The sequence below is a fragment of the Sinocyclocheilus grahami genome, unplaced genomic scaffold (assembly GCF_001515645.1).
Source record: "Sinocyclocheilus grahami isolate Dianchi unplaced genomic scaffold, SAMN03320097.WGS_v1.1 scaffold28.1, whole genome shotgun sequence".
NCBI lineage: Eukaryota > Metazoa > Chordata > Actinopteri > Cypriniformes > Cyprinidae > Sinocyclocheilus > Sinocyclocheilus grahami.
In genome coordinates, this window is record NW_015505207.1 from 131,963 (window position 1) to 153,075 (window position 21,113).

At 37.1% G+C, this 21,113-nt stretch overlaps 1 protein-coding gene across 13 annotated transcripts in view; it reads left to right on the plus strand.

Annotated features, from left to right (window-relative positions):
* Positions 1 to 21,113, plus strand: part of lmo7a (LIM domain 7a) — a 50,521-nt gene that overhangs the window by 11,091 nt on the left and 18,317 nt on the right. For 9 of the 13 annotated variants that reach the window (XM_016254879.1, XM_016254885.1, XM_016254851.1 and 6 more), the window contains 10 exons: positions 238 to 344; positions 9,624 to 9,654; positions 10,138 to 10,251; positions 10,867 to 11,062; positions 12,606 to 12,846; positions 13,341 to 13,631; positions 13,873 to 14,154; positions 15,004 to 15,159; positions 18,350 to 19,081; positions 20,840 to 20,869. In XM_016254879.1, coding sequence (XP_016110365.1) covers positions 238 to 344; positions 9,624 to 9,654; positions 10,138 to 10,251; positions 10,867 to 11,062; positions 12,606 to 12,846; positions 13,341 to 13,631; positions 13,873 to 14,154; positions 15,004 to 15,159; positions 18,350 to 19,081; positions 20,840 to 20,869 — 2,180 coding nt within the window. The remainder of the gene's footprint in view (positions 1 to 237; positions 345 to 9,623; positions 9,655 to 10,137; positions 10,252 to 10,866; positions 11,063 to 12,605; positions 12,847 to 13,340; positions 13,632 to 13,872; positions 14,155 to 15,003; positions 15,160 to 18,349; positions 19,082 to 20,839; positions 20,870 to 21,113) is intronic. The other 4 variants (XM_016254902.1, XM_016254888.1, XM_016254906.1 and 1 more) reach the window with 4 other exon arrangements.

A 21,113-nucleotide genomic window follows, 5' to 3' on the forward strand; every position in this document is an offset into this window, starting at 1 on the left:
GGCCAAACTCCTGCTCTCACAGGTACTGTCACAGGTCAATCAGCGATGTCCCTGCCTTCATTCTTTGCTCTTGTGGTGTAACTTTTTATTTGCCACCTGCCCTCTTTCATCTCCTCCCACTGCTTCAGCTCACTGAACTGAACTTTGAATGCAATGATTTCTGGACTGCGTGTGCCAAAGAGTTCCCATATGACTGCTGTCTAACTCACAAGGTGGACACATATTCTCTGTTGACAGGACAACATCAGCCTCTTCTTAAAAGCCTGTGCAAAGCTTGGACTAAAAGAGGCCCAGCTTTTCCACCCTGGAGACCTTCAAGACTTATCCACACGTGTGACTGTCAAGTAAGTTTTAGTTTTCTCAACTTACAATGTTCGGTAATATGCTTGAACCTTCGCCAATGTGAAAATAGCAGTGGTTTAGCTACAACAGAATGTGTCCAACCACTGTTTATGGCTCACTGGATGGTGATTTTGGCAGATCTTATTGTCCTCTGCTCTCATATCCACATACTTTTGTAAAACAGGCTTGTATTGCCAAGCCAGTTATTTAAATTCATTGTATGAGTCAATGTGAATGGCTATTTTAAATATATTTATGGGAAGTGTTGTGGTTATTGACATAATAGCTTTGTAACATTTATCATACAGTCGTTCCCGGCTTGTTTTGTTTGTGAAAATGAATTGAATATTAAATGAAAGTCATGAATTAGATATGCCCTTTGATCAAGTGAAAAATGAAAGTTAGAGAAGAGCCAGTAAATGAAGCAGAGCAGAGGTGAGTCGCAATGAAACTATAATCTGATTTTAAAACAGCAGAATCACCCTCATCAGTGAAGCATAAACTCTCACTATCGCTGAATCAGAAGCTGACAGTTGGCTTGTGTATGTGTAAATCCGAGATGTGTGAATTTGCCACTCGCAGGTTTTTATGTCATGTGCAAGCTGTAATCATGCTATATTGTTGTAGTTTCAGTGTTTTGGCTCAGCCCATACCTGTGACCAGGGTGGAAAAACATGGCATGTTGATCAACCTGTTCATATTCTCACAGGTGTGTCTTGTATGGTTGCGTCGTGAGATCTGTCAGTCCAGCTCTGACATGTTCATCACCACAATAGCACTCTGATATTTGCAAACAAAACCACTAAGAAGTACAAGGCTATTATATTTTACAAGTCACTTAAATTAACTAGGACATGTGTGATTCAGGTTCAAAACAAAGGTTCACAAATATAATAATTCTGTCATCATTTATATACCCTCATGTCATTCCAATCCTGACTTTGTATTCCACTGAAGAAAAAAGGAGAAATTTTTAATAATGTGCTGGTTGCAGTTACAACGAATGGGAACTTTCAAGCTTTCTACAAAGTCCCTCCTTCCGACAAGCTCAGTCTGCTCTGATTGTCCAGCTGACCCAGTGCATTGTGATTGGCCGAACACCACAAGCACTGGTCGGAAATGTAACGCCCCTTACCATAATTGTGAGCTTCATCTTTCAAAATAAATGTAAAGACAGAGCAAGAAAGGGGAACAGAGTCGCGTGACAGATACAGTGATGAAGCTGGTATGTGTTTGCTGTACACAAGACATGGTTAAGACAGCTGACTCTACTGTGATGTGACCCTGTCTCTCTCTCTCTCTCTCTCTCTCTCTCACACACACACGATGCGCAAAACTCCGCATTTGAACAGTCAATAGCAAATACTTAAACTAATAACAAAACAGTAGCTGATTCAGAAGCGCCAGATTGTCATAGCAAAGTCAGAATTACCTCCTCTCCTAGGTTCACGAAACGGTCGTCCATAAAATGCATTGCTGTTCTGTTGTAAGTGATCTTAAAGATTCCTAAATGCATCTACTTTCGGAAGGCCAAATAAGGTGCTTTTGCTTTCGCCTAGAAACACACAGCATCTCCCTGACATGGCTGCATCAACACTAACTGCGGTTACTGAAACCACGCCTTCTTTCTTTGCGTGAACATTTGGGTGGCATTATGCAAATATTTCTACATAGTGAGGTAGATATGTGGGGGCGTGTTAGAACGAGCCATTTTAGGGGGGCGTGGCAGAGTCTTAACTTTGATAAAGAATATCTCTTTGGTTTTGAGACTTTAGTCTTTGTAACTTCAGGGATCTTATCTATGCACAATCAGCTTGTAACACTCCAAAGAGAAAGGAAAACTTGAAATCGCATCATATGACCCCTTTAAATTATTTATATTAATTATTCAAATTACACCAGTGTGTTTTATAAGAATATGTTATGTTTAGTACCAATGTAATTTGAAAGAGCTTTATATACATTTCCTGTTTTAATTTCATTTGAGTTAAAATGTCAGCTATTTTGTTTTTGTTTTTTGTGATTTTCATTAGTTTTATTTATTGATTTTTTGTCTTATACTACATGCAGTTACAATGAATGGAAACTAAAGCTTCCAAGCTTCAAAAAAGAAGTAAAGGACCATAAAAGTATAATAAAAGTAGTTTGCTTGACTTCCAAATAGCTGTGACTAACAGATCGGTCATTCACTGATCTTCTCCATCCAGGGGTTTGTTAACCAGATCATTGAGTCAATGAGCTGAACTTGAAAACTGGATCAGTTCAGTTTGTAAATGAATCATTCAGACCGCTTTTATGACCTGATTCATCAGTTTCACCAAAAAGATGCATTCATGAATTGGGGAAACACCACTACTTCTGTAAGCTCTTACAAATACCTGGCAGGGAAAATGTCGAATGTCAAGTTTTTCAGTGAATAACGACGAAGTTTGGTCTGTTCCTCACATAAACTCATCATATGACCTCATAAGATTTAGAAAGAAATGCACCACTCAATTCACAGTCTGAACCACATTAGTCATAACTTTATAATGTTTTTTTTGGTCATTTTGGAGCTCGGCGGCTTCAGTTCTCATTCACTTTAATAAGTTAAAAAAAAAAAAAGTTCTAACGATATTCTTCAAAAAATTAGTTAATTCTTCTTTAATTAATAAAGAATTAAAGAATTAATAATTCTTCAAGTTATGTGTTTTAAGGAAGAAAAACAACATGAAAATGATCATTTTTGTGTCAACTGTTCAGTGGATTGTCTGCAATTGAGTTTCATCTTGTTCCTGTTTTCTCTCATAGTCGATCCTTGTGAACTGCTTCATTTGACTAAGGTGTGTTCAGCTCTGGCTTGAACTAGTCAAGCACATATTATTGGTGCGTTTGGACCATTGTGACCTATCAAAGCTGTATCACGTCACATCCAAATCAGCAATGATTCAAATATGTAAAGTCAGCCTGCACATATTGATAAGACTGCTTTGAATATGGCGAGGGAGGGCTGGAAGTTTCTGCCTGTCGTGTCATTGTTACCTCAGCTGAAGTGACATCGCCGTCAGACGCTGAGCTTAAACAAAGCGAGCCTCACTGCATGACGGTTACCATGCCACACCCATGCCAACCGTACAGAGGCTCTGATTAAACAGGACTCATCCAATCCCTATAGGCTATAATTATAATCACTTACTCCACTTGTATATGTCTGAGGGTGTGTGGGAGGGTTTATCTGCGTCCACTGACAGGCATTTGTCGGAAGGGTTCCAGGGGTCCTAATTTTAGAATTGAAAGGTCACTTTTTGACACTAGACAAAGTGCAGCAGTGATATGATTCCTGACTGTTACTTTTTATGGTTTGTTTTCTCCTTCATTCTCTCTGGTGTAACTTTACATCTTCAGGAACATGTTTGTGTTTACTTCATTAACTACCGTTTTGGCTTGTATTCTCTGTTGCGGGTTTGTGTAGGCTATGCAGTTTGCATATACTAACTGTAAGCTAGTCAAGAATTAGACTCGACCCGCTCTGCACTGCAGTCCATCAGTGATATTTAAAAGTGTTTTTTACCCAACCCTTGCCAAATCATTCGCGCAAATGCCATGCATTTTTTGAGCTCTGAAGCGATACATTGTTTGTGCCACTATCCTGTTTCAATACTCTTTCACCAACTGCTAATACAGATGGCAGTAAACCTTCTGCAATGTGAGGGTATAATTTGTACGCTACATTAAAGTTCTCTGATCTCTCACACTGATCTGAGGTTTACAGCCCTTGTGGAGTTTGACGCCGAATATTCGCAGTCACACAGTAGGCAACGTGAGGAGATATTGCAGCTTATTGCCGACAGACTTGAGATAAGCAGGGCCTGCATTCATTATTACTCATCAGCCCATGAAAAGCAAGTGTCTCAGAGAGGGAAACAACTCTGGGTCATCTGTCCCTCAGGCAGCCTCTTCCAGCACGACAGCTGCTCATTTCATGGCCTGTTGATGTCTGCTAATAAACACGATCAATATTTACTGACATGCTACCTAATACAACTTATTTACTTATATATATATATATATATATATATATACAACATATATATTTATATATATATATATATATATATATATATATATATATATATATATATATATATATATATACTACCAATCAAAAGTTTGGGGTTAGTTTTATGTATATAAAAGTATAAATTCATAAAATATTATTTATTTTAATGTATTTTTAAATGCTATGGTTATGTGAACAAAAAGTTCATTATTCATTTGAATATTCTAAATTATTTATATAAATTCTGCAAATTACACCAGTTACTGGTGTGTGTTATATAACTAAGTATTGTTTTTTTTTATGCCAACATCCCTTTGTTTAGTACCAATGTAATTTGAGTTATGAGTTACATATATATTTCCTATTTTCATTTTAGTTAAAATTTTAGAAATTTCATTGTTTTTTGTTATTTTTATTTTATAGTTTATTATTTTTTTATTTAAATTTTAGTTATTTTAGTTAACTTCAATAAAAATGTTGAAATGTTGCCTTACCTGAAATAAAATGAATGTAAGTTTTTTATATATATATATATATATATATTTTAATCCAGTTGACAATAATCATTTATTTAATTTTATTTCAAGTAGCATTTATTTAATTTAAACTTCTTTTTCTTGAACTGAAAATTTTATTTAAATGATGAAAAGGATTCTGGAAAACAGTTTTCAAGTCCAACATAAGAGAGATTTTCATGACTACTGTTTTGTCCAGGTACTAGTGGCAGATTTGTTTTTTATTAGTGTTGTGTAAATGTAGGATGTATTGAACATATAGGCATGAAGCTTCTTTGAAAATAGGAAAATATGTCATGGAATGGACAAGACGTGTTGGTAGATGACAACTATGACTAGCGGTGGTTCAGAAGGTTTCATTACTTGTCACTGTAGTTGTGTGAACTTTATCTCTGCGTTTTATTATTGTCTCATCCAGTGAACGTGTTGCCATGTTACTAGTGATTACATAAAGTTAATGATAAAGAATTATATCTCTTCCTGCATTCCAGTAGTTTATAGAGTTGTGCAGTTGATAAAACCTCACTTTTTGCCTTCAGACAATGCTAATAATTATGGACAATCATCAGTTATTGATTTCAAGAGGAGTCATACTGTACATAGCTTCAAATAAGAGAGCCAAATTAATCATAAAAGAAATGTGATCACAAATGCTCTTGCTTCATGTCATCCTGTATCTGTTACAGCAGTAATACAGTGTGGCATTAACAATATTGTTTTTATTAACCGCCGATACCATCATCTCATGCTCCAGTGCCGAGCTGATTCCCAGATAAACCACTTCTCTTCTCTTAGTACATTCAGATGCTTTGTTTAAGGTTGGCTGATGGTTATTCGTAGCTATGTTTAAGTGGGAAAATACTGAAAAATTGATATGTTCAATGTTATGTTCCTTTTTATTAGATTTAAATATACTATCATTCAAAAGTTTAGGGTCAGCACATTTTTGTAAGTAAAACATTAATACTTTTATTCAGCAAGACTGAAAATGCTGTTCTTTTTCAACTTCAATTCATCACATATTTCAAAATGTTAAGCAGAACAGCTGTTGTCAACATTGATAATAAGAAATTAGAAAAATTAGCATTTTTATCAAATAAATGTAGCCTTGGTGAGCATAGAGGACTTCAAAACATTAAAAAAAGTTTATACAAACCCCAAAGTTTTGAATGATGGTTTAACTCCATTTAGACCAGTAAATAAGTACTGTTGGTGCACTGTTGCATGCTGAAAGTGTAAAAGATCCACTCTGGATTCACAGTGTTGTGAACTGTGAAGATTTTCATTATAAGAGTTATGGGAGGTTATTTTGAATGAATAGGTTATTTTCTCAATGGTGTGTGGCACTGGATGGCATCAGTGGTGTCTGTGACATGAACACTGGTACATCAGGCTAGTGATAATTATATCTTTACAATGTTTACTTGTGGATTATAGCTGGTGATTTGGATAAGGATGTATCAAGTATTTTGGGAGGCATTAAATCAATCACTGCTGATGCCTCCATTGAAATGTTTATGTTGTATCATAGGGCTGTGAGTGAAGACTTAAAAAAAAAAAAAAGTCAAGACACAAAGAAAGATTGATGCAATCTGACATGACGTACTATTAGCATTTGTTCATAAAACCAGGAACATTCTTTACCCGCTGAATGTTACTGAACTGGGCTGTGAGGTCTTAATATCCCAGCTATGCACACACACCCTCTAGTATTAGGCTTTGTAAATAAGGGGTGTTTATGTGTCATGAGCCCGACCATTGTCACTGCGTCATTTTATTGCGTTGCCCAAAAGGGACTGGCAGGTCTTTACCACATTTTTATGGACATGAATCATTTCGATGTTGAAGACGGATGTTAGACTTGAAAATTCCAGAAATATGCCTTGGATATTGTGTAACTGAGGTGAGGGCTGGACTTTGTCCATGTGTAAGTATTTTAGATTATGCGTAGGCAATATTCTATCTCTATTATAGACTATCCTGCTTTTTCACTCAGAGCATCTGTATGAGCCTCTGTGGTTTGGACATTGTTTAGAGTGAAACCGCATAGTATCATTTAGAAACTTCTATTGTGTTCTACTTTGACATGACACAATAATCACACATACAGAAATGGTTTGGTTTCTAGAGAGAGAGACACATCCTAAATGTCAATGTGACTTTCCCATGGACTAGTACAGCACTTGTTTATGACACTGACTGTATCTTCAGGCCCTAAAACTACCAGAAAAAAAACTGCTTTTGGGAATGTAGCTTTGATTCTGAGTCCATTACACACAAATATTACAGAATGCAGCAGGTTGAGGTTTTCTTTTGTGAGAATGTAACAGTGCAAGCATTATATTCTCACAAATAGTCATTATTGCAAACAACATTTTTTTTTTCTTTTGTCTTGGGAACAGACGGGTGATTAAAAGCAATTTGATGCAGTCTTGTACTTGTTTAGACACATTAGTTCAAAGCATTTAAAATCTGTTGTGTGAATAGAGACCCCATTGAAAAGCATTTGTCTCTGATTATGTCTGACAGTGTTTTGAGTAGAAAAAAGAGCTGTTGCAATTGGAATGTTCCAGCCACAGTTCTCTTACTAAAGGATGGAGAATTAAGAGTGGCACGAGCGGCTGTTAAACACCAGTGCCACTGCTTTTATTTTTTAACATAACTCAGTGTTAACAACTTAAAGGGGTAGTTCACCCCAAAAAGTCAATATTTGAAAGTGAATTTTTTATAAATATACTGCCCACTCTTTTCAATATAATGAGTTAGAACAGAGGCTGTCAAGCTCCAAAATATTTTTAAAAAATGCTCCATAAAAGTTTTAGGGAAAGTGGTCCATGTGCTTTATTTGCATATCTTGCAAAGCCAAAGCCATATATTATAGCTTTTTGCGAAGAAGAAACCAAAATGTAAGTGTTGCTGACTACTTTTATGCTGCGTTTTATTGGTTTATGGTGTGTTTGCATTCTTTTTAATGCTTGAAAAGTTCAGTCATTGTACTTGCAAGGAAAAGAGGACCAGTACAACATTTTTCAAAAAAATCTTCATCAGAATAAAGTCATATGGGTTCATGACAACATGAGAGTGAATAAATGATGACAGAATTTTTTCGTTCTCTGTTATCAGATTGGATCAGAAATGCTGATTTCGCTGATTTAGCTTTCCCTTTCAAGATCAGTGCCTTCTCCATTAGATAATATCTTTTGATCTATTTTTTCCCCACAGCTAATAAATAAACATCTCATATTCATGTGAACAGCTGATCACATGAAACCAAAATACACCCTTGAGGTTCTGTCTTTTCTCACCCCAACAAAGAGTCATTTGGCTTTTTCGGGGCTCATAAATTATCATTAGGTAACAAGCGTTTAATGCAGAATGTTCTTGACTTTTTTTTCCAGCAGCTTTGTAAATGTAGACTTTGTTCCGATGTCAGGCACATACTTTTTTTCCCTTTTATTGGAGCAATAAATTGTTGCTATCAGGAGCAGTGAACGCCTTCATTCAGCAAGTTGAACATGTCATACAGGTTCACCAGCTTGAAAAACACAGGTCGCTGACTAGCATAATCGCTCTCCAACTTCTCAGCTGTTGAACACCTTGTGTCATAAATCTTGCATCATGGCTGTCACAGCTAAAATGTATTGTATTGACTTTGAGAGTGTATTGTTAGTACTGTACACTCTTAAAAATAAAGGTGCTTCACGATGCCATAGAAGAACCTTTTTGTCTAAATGGTTCCATAAAGAACTTCTGAAGAAACTTTCTGTTTCACAAAAGGTTCTTTTAGGGCGAAAGAAGGTTCTTCAGATTATAAAAAGGTAGGAAAGAGATGGTTCTTTAAAGAACCTTTGACTGAATGGTTCTTTATGGAACCAAAAATGGTTTTTCTATGGCATCGCTTGAAGAACCTTTTGAAGCACCTTTATTTTTAAGAGTGTAAGAATGTGCTCTGTTGTGTCAGGATGGTATGTACCTACAGTGCAGGTCCTCCCAGTGTCATTAAATACTCTGGGCACTCCAAATACTAAAATGCACAATCCAGACATTGTATTATCTATATCTCTAGGGAAATGGATGTTATTTAGTGTTTTATATTTGTTATTTAATGTTAAGGCATAGGCTAAAAATTGCAGGGAAAAGCAAATCAAAGTTTAGCTAGTAAACATGGGACCTCCAATTCAGAGAGCAAATGGCTGAAGTATTATATAATCTCCTTAGTCAAAACATAGGAGAAGGAAATACACACACACAGCAACGATCAATGATCTTAGGTTCAAAATTCCATTAACGTTTTAAATTGAGGAATTTGGTATTTTTATTGTGATCCTATTTTATCTTCACCTTGTGTGACAGTGTTCATTAAAAAAAAACCTGTCGAGGACAAGAAGGTGACAAAAGTAGGACATACACCGTACATGTACTGTGTCTAATCATTGTTTTATTGTTTATGTGCTTGTCACATTTCTGACAACATATATACTGTCAATTTAGAATGAAGCTAGTTTTAGTAGGGTTATTTAGCTGTTGTTCATCTGGTTGTTTGAGTGAACGTGTTTTCAGTGCATATCCTTTTGTATAGAGCTGCCGGGAACTGGCCTGATGGGATTGTGCTTTCACCTTCTAGCTCATTCACCAGGGCACACAGAGACCCAAAACATGCCCACTGTTTTTTATTGTCTTTTTCCCAGGCTGTGAGTGATTAACCAAACACCTATTCTCCTCTACAGGCACCAGGAGAGCAGCAGGAGGCTCAAAAATGTAAGTTATTTGGGTTGCTCCTGTTTATCTGCTAATTTGTTCATTTGAAATATGCTGTGAGTTTTAGGAGTCTGGCTTCATTCCTGCAGTGTCAAATAAAATTCTCACTTTGCAGCTTCCATATTGTGGTTTGTGGTTGTCTGTTTATCTCTTAAATAGCTCAGTGGCAGTATATAATAGTAACATTTCAAGAGGCTTTATCTAAAACTCAAGTACGCTGCTCAAGACACCCCTCCACCTCTCTTGAATAAGAGTAATTTGAGAAATGGCTCAAAAAGCATCTTTTAAGCAACTAAGTGTTATAAGTGTCCTAATATTTTTTGGGCCAGGGTATATAATGGCTTTTAATCTTGCAATGTGATTTAACTAATTTCTGTTGACATCTCAGCATGCAGCCAGGGATGAAGTAGCATTGGATTTTATCACTGAATCATATCTTTGTTGCAGTGCGTTCTAATACAGTTGTGTTGATTTGTTTCCTAGGTTCTGATCACCATATACTGGTTGGGCAGAAAGGCACATGCAGATCATTTTTATAATGGACCTTACCTAAAACTAAAGGCTTTTGAGGGATTACTTGGCAAAGCACTATATAAGGTAAGATATCTATTGACATTATGCAGTATTTGACTGTAGTATTTACTTTTAAATGTTAAATTGTAGTGCTTGAATACCGTAGATTCTTCTAGACTAGCTGCCCATGTAAATCTCATTTTATATCCATTCTGGTATTTAAAATACCTTGCTATGAATGCAGCAGACTGGTCTCATGCTTTAACTAAATATTAAGGAACAGTGAGCCAATAGCAATTGATTGCTTTGATACTGACTTTTACAAATGAAAAAAAAAACATTTGAATTTAAATAATTTTACAATGCTTATTATATTATTATAGAAGTGCCATCAAAATCATTTTTGTCATTAAACCTGCCATTTCAATTTAAAACTCTGCATATTTCAGTTATTGTAGTCAGAAATAGCCATGCAAATCTTTTTGTTAATGCACATCAATATCAGAACAGAGTTTAAATAATTCTATGTACATGATCAGCTTTAATGGCATGACTTACAATGGAAAAGACAGCAGATTCTCATGAGCAAGACTGTGTGCACTGCACTGATGGAGGCTGTATGCTGTGTTTGTTGTTTGTGTTTTTCCCTTGTGCACACTGTGTGCTGGTCCCTCACGCTCACACCCTTGTGCTCAACAGACACTAGAGGATTGCACATCACTGCAGGGCAGTGTGCGAAACAGCTCTTGTAGAGACAGCTGGTACTCAGAGAAAGAAGAGCTCTTCCCACTACGAGCCGGACACAGGAGAGAAGACTCTCTAGACAGCCAGGACTCACTGGGCTCCAGAACTTACAGCACATCCTCAGACGCTACACTCAAAGGAAGCAGCGAGGGTAAGACTCCTCAGTCTCTTAAGTTTCTCTTGTGTGTTCTAACTTGACTTTGAGGCAGTCAGAGATGAGTAGTTGTATCAAAAGTGAAGTTTGGTCTTTCATTTTGTGTCTTTTTAGACAACAAAAAGAGTTAAATAAGCTGTGAAGTCCCACAGAAAATAAAAATTTTGATTGAGCTGCAGTATAGTTTATTAATTAACTCTTGCTTATCTAAACAAATGCTTGGTGCCCTCTAGTGGTTTATGAGTGAAACCATTTACGGCTTTTGTCATGAGCTGACTGGGACAGTGTTTGATGGAAAGTGCAAACTTCCATCCACCCATACTCTTCTACATGGTTGCGTTTCAGTGGCATTAGCAGCTTTCTACTCCGTCATGGTCTCAGGGGCTCAATTGCAGCTCATGAGGAAGGTGTTGATGTAATTAGCAGCTGATATAATTAGTGTTCTGGGCTTTCTACACGTTCACTACAGTGAGACATTTTTTTTCTTTTTCCCCACTGACCTGTCAATGAGTCAGTCGCTTCCCACTGCCATATTTACTACATAGAAGTATGTGCATGAGTGCACTACAAAAAAAAAAAAAAGTTGTCTATATTTGGACGATGAAGACATTTTCTAAGAATTCTACCATTTAAAAGTTAGAGATTTTTGAAAGAAGTCTCAGGCTTAGCAAGGCTGCAATTATTTAATAAAAAATACAGTAAAAACAATAATTTTGTGAGATATTATTACAATGTAAAATAATTGTTTACTATTTTTAAATGTAGCTTATTCCTGTGATGGCAAAGATATGTTTTCAGCAGCCATTGCTCCAGTCTTTCTCCAGTCAAAAGATCATTTTGAAACCATTCTGATATTATCACAGTTGAAAATTAGTGTAATGCTTAATATTTTTGTGTAAACATAATGCATTTTTTCCCCAAGAGTCTTTAATGAATAGAACGTTCACAAGGACAGCATTTATTTGAAATATAATTTCCTTTTATCAGTTTAATGCATCCTTGCATAAAAAAAAGTAATGATATCTTCGAGAAGAAAAAAAAAAAATCTTACAGAGCCCAAACTTTTCAATGGTAGTGTTTTATAATTATATGAATTACTGTAAGCTTATTTTCTTACCCCATTGGTAAATAGATTTTTCTTGCTTTAAGAAAAATATAATGAAATTTGGTGAGATTTCTGTGTAAAATAGATTCTGATGAAGAAAAATCTTTTTTGCACTGTGTACTTTGTCTAGATCAAATTTTGTCATCACAAACATAGTAAAACGTGCATTCAGCTACATTGTGTGGATTATCCAACAGTCCCCAGAAAAACAACTTCATAAATACACTAAATGAAAATTCAATTTATGAAAATTCTAAAAAGTATTCCATTACATTCTGTAAGTGTTAGGTTTAGGGTTATGGGTTAGAAAACATTAGTTCAGTATAAAAACTATAAAAGTCAATGGAAAGTCCCCACCAAGACAGAAAAACAATCATGGGTGCATGTGCGTGTGTTTATAGCTCACACTCCTGGGTGTCTGTGCTGTTTCTCCAGGTTGTGGCAGTGACCCTGAAGCAGATCTGAGCTTCATGATGTCAGAAAATAAAGAATACCGCCGTTCACTGGTCGTTGCACCTAAGACCACCACTCAGTACAATCAGTTCCTGCCATCAAAGGACAAGCAGTCAGGCTACGTTCCAGCACCATTACGCAAGAAACGTGCAGAGCGAAATGACGACAACAGAAGAAGCTGGGCTAGCCCTATGTACACAGAAGATGATGGCACTTTTACGAGGTAATGCAAGTCTGCACTTTACAGATCATAGGGGGTTTTCAATGGACAGCATATATTCACCTACTCTGGTGCAAAGTGACCAATGATATGTGATGTTATCCAGAACATGTTTTCTGCAAGAAAAATGTTTCCTGCAAGTTTGGTCTTTCTCTAAGGAGGCCTTAGGATAGAAAATTCACAAGTTTCTATCCTAGACAGCAATGAAATTAAAATGAGAGTAAAATCTTTCTTTAGTCTCCAGCTTCTCAGATTTTTCTCCAGAGAAAAAAAATTAATCTTAAATCCTCTTGAATTTTAAAAGAACTCAACAATGTCTCACGTTGTGCTCTGAAATCTTCTATCAAAAGATCTGAATGTGAACTTTTGGTCATTCACTTTTTTTAGATTCATTATCATTACATTCCTCCTCTGTTGGTTTGTCTTTGCCGGTGCTTATTTTTCCCACTATATCTTGGCATTGTGCTTTTGTGACCATCACTGGCCGTCCGTCCCAGTCATGAGAGGGCAGGTTCAAACCCTTCATCTATCACCGGGTTGAAATCCCAGACAGACGCTCGCCCGTCTTTGGCCTATCAGTATGAGAGCAGTGATTCGGATGCAGACCGACCGGATCCCGACGTGGTTCTAGATGACCTCGCTAGCCGTAGATTTCACAGCCCCTCCCCTGTCGCTCTGACCAACTTTGCCTTACCCATGAGCCACCTGGAGGCAACTGCTGTCCCGTGTACTACCAGGTCACAGGTGGCTGTCAGTAATGAGTCCCGGCAGACACTGACCCATCTCAGGTCAGAACTGGCATCATTGACATGCATCTGTTTGCCATTTTATCAGTGCTAACTGTGGGATTTATTCGTTGCTGTGATGTCTTTATTTCACTTGATTTTCAACCTATAGTGTGGACTTTTTTGAAACATTTTGTTTTCAGTGTTTGCTTTTTATTTGGTTTGCTGTGCTTGTTAATCATGGATGGTTTGATGTGCATTGATCACTGGCGGTATGTAACAAAAATGGCTGTCTTTTGAGCAGCAGTCAGTCACAGCCTCTTCAGAGGACTTACAGGAGACCTGTATCGGCTGGTGTCTGCGTTTATGATGACTCTGAGGAAGAGGATGACGAGTTTGGCTATGCCGATCCTGTTCAAGATGATCTTTATGCCCGTAAAATAGGCCTGACGCCTCAACCGTCTGTAACAGTGCCTTTTGATAAATTTCTGCCCAAGTTCTGGACAACTGAGGAGGATGCACACGTGAAGATGATCAAACTGGGCTCCCAGCGCCGGCCTTGGTACAGGAAGATCCAAGGATTCAGGTCTGTCCAGTACTGAGGCAAAAAAAGAAAAAAACATACTGTAAAGAATTCAAATGAGTAAAACTTTGAAAACTCCAGGAATACTTAATTTTTCAAAATATGCATGATATATCTGATGAGCAGAAGGGGAGGGAATCAGTCATGATTCTGCTTCTTGCCAGAGATTCAGATTCTCTGGTTCGTAATGTTTCTGTTGACAATATTTCATAATTTTGAAGTAAAAAGAATGAAAAATATTTTGACAATGACAATTCTTACTGCATTCACTCCAGTAAGAAGCTGTTGCCAACTTATAAGAGTTTCAGATATCAACAGGACATTAAAATCAAAATAAATAGCATCTTCGTATTTATTATAATTGGCAACTGTTCATGAAAATCATTTGGACATTAAAATGTTTTTTTTATTGCAGTTACAAAGTTTTTATGAAATTTAAATAAGAACCTGTTCTCAATACCTAGCCCTTTCGATCAGTCCATTAATGTTCAGATATTAATATTAATAACATGTCTGGCATTACACTGACTCCAAAAGAGTACAGTATTTGGCCACTTAGGTCACACTTAAATGTGGTTACAAACAAATGATGGTAGACCTGTTATTTGGACGTGTTCTACAAAATGGACCAACGATTAAGTGTCCAAATTTTGTATTAGTTACTTTCTTATCGTTTTAAGTGTGGCTTAAATGTCCAAATACTTTTGGTGCACTGTAAACCCTCAGGTTTCTTTTTGGCTTATTTACTTTATCACTAAAGCTTCTCTGTTACCTCTCTGTCTTCTTTGTGGTGATGGTTGCTAACCTTTCTTCTCTGTCTTTCTCTGTGCTCTTTTACTTCACATTTTCCAGCCACAAGAAGTCAGGTTCATCCTCTGAAGAATCAGACGGTGACGTCAACCCCTGGCTCTCTGTACCTACTTTCTCTCGCACTCAGTCTGAACCCCCTCCCTCTCACTCCCATGCACCTGAAGGCCTCGCTCAGTCCAGCCTCACTTCCACACTAAGGTCCTTATCACAGCCCCATATGCATTAGGACTGGACATCTACTCACTTCCCCTAATCAGCTTCTTCTCATGTTCTAATAAATGTATGAACTGGTGCTTACTAACATGTAGTGTTTTTTATTCGAAATCATCATCATAAATGTTAGTGATCTCACCAAACAAGTGCATTTGTATCCAAATGGAAATGGTGAGAATTGTCAGCATAGTATCAATATTCACATAATTCAGGGATGTTAAAAGGACAGTTCACCCAAAAATATGAATCTTTATGCAGCTCTTTTCCAACAACATTGTTCATAGTAATGAAAGTGGGTCATGCAACTCATTACAAGTGAAGCCCATGATTTGTGTGAGAAGAGGTCAAAGCTAATCCAATAAGGCCCTCCATTAAGCTATTCCTTCAAAAACAATTGAGACTATATAATATAATGAGTCAGTGAGTTGAATTTGAGAACCGGATCAGTGAATGTGTCAATTTTCTTTGAGTCTTTTCAGTGAACACAGCTGATTCAGTTTAGAAATCTGACTGATCAATTGCTTTACAAACACACTGATGACCTGGTTACAGCAGCTCTTGAATGATTTGCCACAGCTGACTTGAAGGGGAAGATTATCAGTGAATAATGACTTAAATTTCTGTCTTTTCCTTGCACAAAGCTATAATATGGCTTCAGAAGATGTGAAATATTACGAATGCATTGTATGGACCAAATTTATAGCTCTATTTTGGTGCATTTTTGGAGCTTCAAGGCCCATTCACACCAAAAACGATAACTATGTATAATAAGTATTATATTAGCATCAACACCAACACATAATAAGGTTCTGTTTATTATAAGTGTAGTGACACTGTAGTTACATCGTCTGCCACTTTAAATGCTCATACACTTTAAAGCCAGATGGATTTTGATTGGCTCTTAATGATTTTATCTTTCATTAACTGGAAAAAAATATAGTTCTGAATGTGATTTCAATAATATTGTCCCCTTGTGTCGTTATCATTATAGTTGTGGTGTGGACTTCGCTATTCTCAAGAAATTAGAGCAATTATTAAAACTTTATAGTTATCGTTGTAGTTATCATGCTTTGTGTGAACCAGCCTTAAAAGTCGTGGTCGCTATGAACTGTTGTGTGGCCTGGGTCAAGATTCTTAAAAATACTTACTGTTCTTGTATTTAACTTTTAGTAAATAGAACTTTATATAAATATAAGTATTTTGTGGCAGAGTGCTCACACTGCTGCTTATCCAAAAATCCAGAACAAATAGAGACCGCATAATGCTGCTGTTACTTATATATCACATGGTTAGTTGCATCCTCCTGCATGCACTACTCTTGCTTACTGATTCTTAGGGATGCACCGATACCACTTTTTCCAGTACTCACCCGATACCGATACTTTTATTTTTGGTACTTGCCGATACCGATATTTTTATTGCATTTGTACATTTTTTAAATATTGGGTACAGAAACCAAAAGGGTGTGTATAATGTTAGTTGGTTAACTTAATTTATCAAATAGATACAGTCAAACCAAAATGTATTCAGACACCTTCAACATTTCTCACATTATCACAGTTTATTTGCTATAGTTTAGAAAATGGTAATAAAATATGACAAGAACTTAAACTGTTAAACTGTGTCAGAACAAATTAATCTTGATTATTATTGATAGATCATTTTGATAGAAACGTATGCAATAGATTACAATCATCCAAAATAATTCAGACAGCTGTTAGTATGACAGTATTTATACAACTATGAATACTTTGTCGGGCAACCCTTAGCCTTAATGACAGCCTGTAGTCTCCTGGGTATGCTGTCACCCAGCTTCATGCAAACCTGAAATTGAAAACAATTTTTTTTCCCAGACTCGGTCTGAATAATTTTTGGACCCTAATTTGTATCACTTTTACTGGTAGTCCACTGTATGAAGAATTTTTGGGTATGATTTGTCACAGTTTACTTTATTTTGCTATCCTCACTTACATAAATGAACTACTGTATAGTGTCCTGCACCCACTAGTAAAAAAATATAAAAAATTATATCTGGTCTCTGAATCATTTTTGGTTTGACTGTATATCATTCGGTTATTTTCACACTTAATTATGCCCATTAAAATGTATTTTACAAGTTTTTGTTACTTTCACTGTTAATTTTTTTGCTCCGTTACATCATCTTTAGTTGAATAGCATTATTGCAGCGGCTTAGTACTGTAATCACGCGCTTTGCTGTAATAATGCAGGGACCCACTGGTTATAAATCTCCTAACTGTGATATTTTCAGTAATAGAAGTCGCGTTTTTTCATCTGAAACGTGCTGCGATTTATTTTCTAAAGCCACTCATATAATGCAGAAACACTCAGGCAAGCAAAACACGCCCAACGCGTGCAGGTATTTGTACTGATGCAGAATGAGAGGGACAAGTACAGCCTAGCGCATTTCACACAGGCTGCTAGATTCACTTTCGCCAGAAAGTCGTATATGCCTAAGGTTGAAAATAAATGATGTTTATAGTGAATGCCCTTATGAATGGTTTTATTTTTACAATTTCGTTTTAATCCAAATGATGTGTGCTAAGTGAGTGAACATCGATCAAAGATCACCCTACAGAATTGCGCGCGCGCGCGCTCTCTCTCTTTCTCTCTCTCGCTCTCTCTCGCTCTCTCTCTCTCTCTCTCTCTCTCTCTCCCTACCGTTAAGTAACTTGTGCATTGTTTTACTTACTTGTTTTTGACATATCCGACTGAGCTACAAACTTTCCAGTAATGTCTGTGAGAAAGATATATTCACTCGACAAGCTCACGCATCTGTGCCGCCGCAATCTCAATCCACTCAGCGTGCTTTGTTCATCAGCTCGCACATATCAGCTATACAGGCGTTAATACTGAATGTTTAACAATATATTCATTGCATACATATACATCGTAGTAGACATCCTTAACTCCTTTCTGCTGTCTGTTGTTGGTGTTTCTTTGTTTGAATATGGCGCTTATCACATGCTGTGTGGTATCGGCGTTTGGTATCGGGGCATTTTAACGAGTATGAGTACAGGAGACCAGTATCGGGCCCGATACCGATGCCAATATCGGTATCGGTGCATCCCTACTGATTCTAACACTTGCATTCTCCTACTGTCCCTTGCATGTTCTGAATCCTTTCTTTGCTCTTTTCTCCTTTCATTCACCACAGTTGTCAAACACAACCTCTCACAGTTGCTCAGCAGACTGCTGGGCTGCATAATTTAAAGCCCCCTGATTTTTGGCCCAGACTGGATCCCGCCTCTGGCCCCAGACTCATAAAATGTGAAAAGCGTCCCCTCCTTGGGCGTGAACACCCTAACGACCCATACAACGTATCTGCCGACATCCTGCCTGATTTGGAAAATGACGATATGTTTACACGTCGTACAAAAACCTTCCACTCAAGCGATGACCTGGCCAAATTGAAGTATGGTAACTTCCTGTTGCCTCGCCGCAGATCGAAGGCCGACGTCATGGTGGTAATTCAGCCCCGCCACGAGAGTGAACCCATTTATCCTGACATTGAAAAAGATGATGTGGTTTTTCGAAGGGCTCAACAGCAAATCAGTCATCGCCCTCTGTCTGGGGCCCCTGATAACTACCACCCTGTTCCTATTCCAGAGGCATGGGATTTGCCACCAAAACAGCAGGCCAAGCTGATGTGTGACCCAGTTGAACCCAGACAGCACCAACCCAAGCCAGAGATTAAACATGGAGCAGAACAGCACCTGAAGGCAGATGATATGCTAATTAGGAAGCTAAGAGCTTTAAATACCCAAGGAAAGATGGAAAGGGAAGCTCCTGGTGTTTCTTTATCTTGCAGTGAGGAAGATATGCAGAAATGGCAAGCCATCAGAGAGGCCAGCCGTGTGCGATACCGGAAGAGGCTGATGGTGGAGAGGTTAGGTTTCTAAGCCTGCAGAAATGCCTGTGTGTGGTTGTCATCGTGATCTCAGCTGCGGTGTACTTTTCCCATTCTCATGTTAACTATGATTTAATACTGGCAATGGCAGATGTTTGTGAGTTTAATATGGGTGTGAGTTTGATTGCATGAGACCTGCCACTTGATGAATAATTGTAACAGGTAGATATTTGGATTTTTCTCTTGAATTATTTTGGACTGGCTTCCAAATTTGAACTTCTTTTTGGTTTGTGCAGTTTGTGCATGAAGTCTTGATGTCAAAATGGTTCTCAGCCTTGAAATTTGATCCATGCTGTGTTTTACCCACCCTGCTCTTAACATAAGAGCGGGTACAGCCATTTTTAATTTGAATGTGCAATGGCATCAGTCCCTTCCAGTAATTTTAACTGTACAAAAACAATACTTTATACACCTTGATGTTGCAAACTGGTATTTGTTATCATATTATTTTAATTTATTTGTGTAATCATAAATACACTGGTTTGTAGTACAAATAATTTTGCAGTTTTATGCAGTTTATTATTATTCTAGTTATTTACCTATACCAACTAAGTGAAAGGTAGGTAAATGGTTTATTTATTTGATCTATAACTTTGTTTACTTTATTTTATTATAAAAAAGCATTTTATTGATTTTTAGCATTTATTTATCTATTAACATATTTGCATTAGGATGCATAAACCTTTTTACAGGAACACCAAGGAAAGTGATTTTTGCCATACAGATGGACCTTTTTTGTCTTTGCAGAGACTGACCAATTGCCTGTGAATTGCATTTTGTTTGTGTTTAATAAAAAGAGATTCTGGTGACAAATGCATATAAGAAACTGATACATCATGTACAAACTCCATTGCTGTGGCTTTCGTTTAAGTAAAAGGCTCCTAACAGGCTTTATAAGGTGCTAGTGTATCCAGCTATGCTGTGGTGGAATTTTAAAACCTGAGCAATGTCTGTAAATAATCCAGTCAGACACATTCACTCTTTATGAGGTAACTTACAATGCGCTTTAGCTCCAAATTCCCCACACCCTTGTGATCCTGTGAAAGCTGGAACTTACACTTATGTGACCATGGAAACACACCTAGCACTTGAACCCCAAGTACTACATTTCATTTGATCAGAGTCCATGTAATGTCGGGGCATTAAAAAGAGCAACCACACTGGGATTGGTGGGGAATTCTACAAGTTTCCAATGATGTCATTCCACCTTAAAATGTACCTAAACCAAGTTACAACTGACACTTAATATTATGTTTGCACTTTTTAAATGTCAGACAGCTCGGTCTGTAATCAGAGAATTAACTGAATGTTGAAGCATGACTGTGTGTACTGTAAAAAAAAAACGGCTCGTATAATAGCTGGAGTTGTGTGACTAAGCTCTTGACTTCCGTTTAAAAGTTTGGTATCTGTGAAAATGTTTTTGAAGAAATTAATACTTTTATTCAGCAAGGTTGCGTTAAATTGATCAAAAGTGACAGTAAAGACATTTAAAATGTTTTCATTGTGAAAATTCAGCTTTGTCATCAGAGGAATAAATTACATTTGAAATATATTAACATTGAATCAGTTATTTTAAATTGCATACAATTTTACACTTTTGCTCTTTTTATTGTATTTTGATCAAATAAATGCAGACTTGGTGAGCATACAACACTTTATTGGTCAGTCAATAAAAACTGTCAATCATCACACCAATATATGACTATGTTGTTGTTGTGGTTCTCTTTGGTTCCCTAGACTGCTCCAGAAAAGCTCTGGTAGTGAAGGGTGAGTTGTGGCCTTGTGCAGTCACAGCACATTTGTGTGTGTGTGTGTGTGTGTGTGTGTGTGTGGTCACGGATGCTGCGTAGGCCTTTGTTTCCTCTGCTCTCCCCTACATTAAGCACTGACACTCACAATGTACTCACAATGCTTTGATCCCCATGGGCTGCTGCCTAAAAAAAATTCAGCAGTGTAGACTACAGATACACACACTGCTGGCTAATTTAATTCAAATCTGTGTAAATAATAT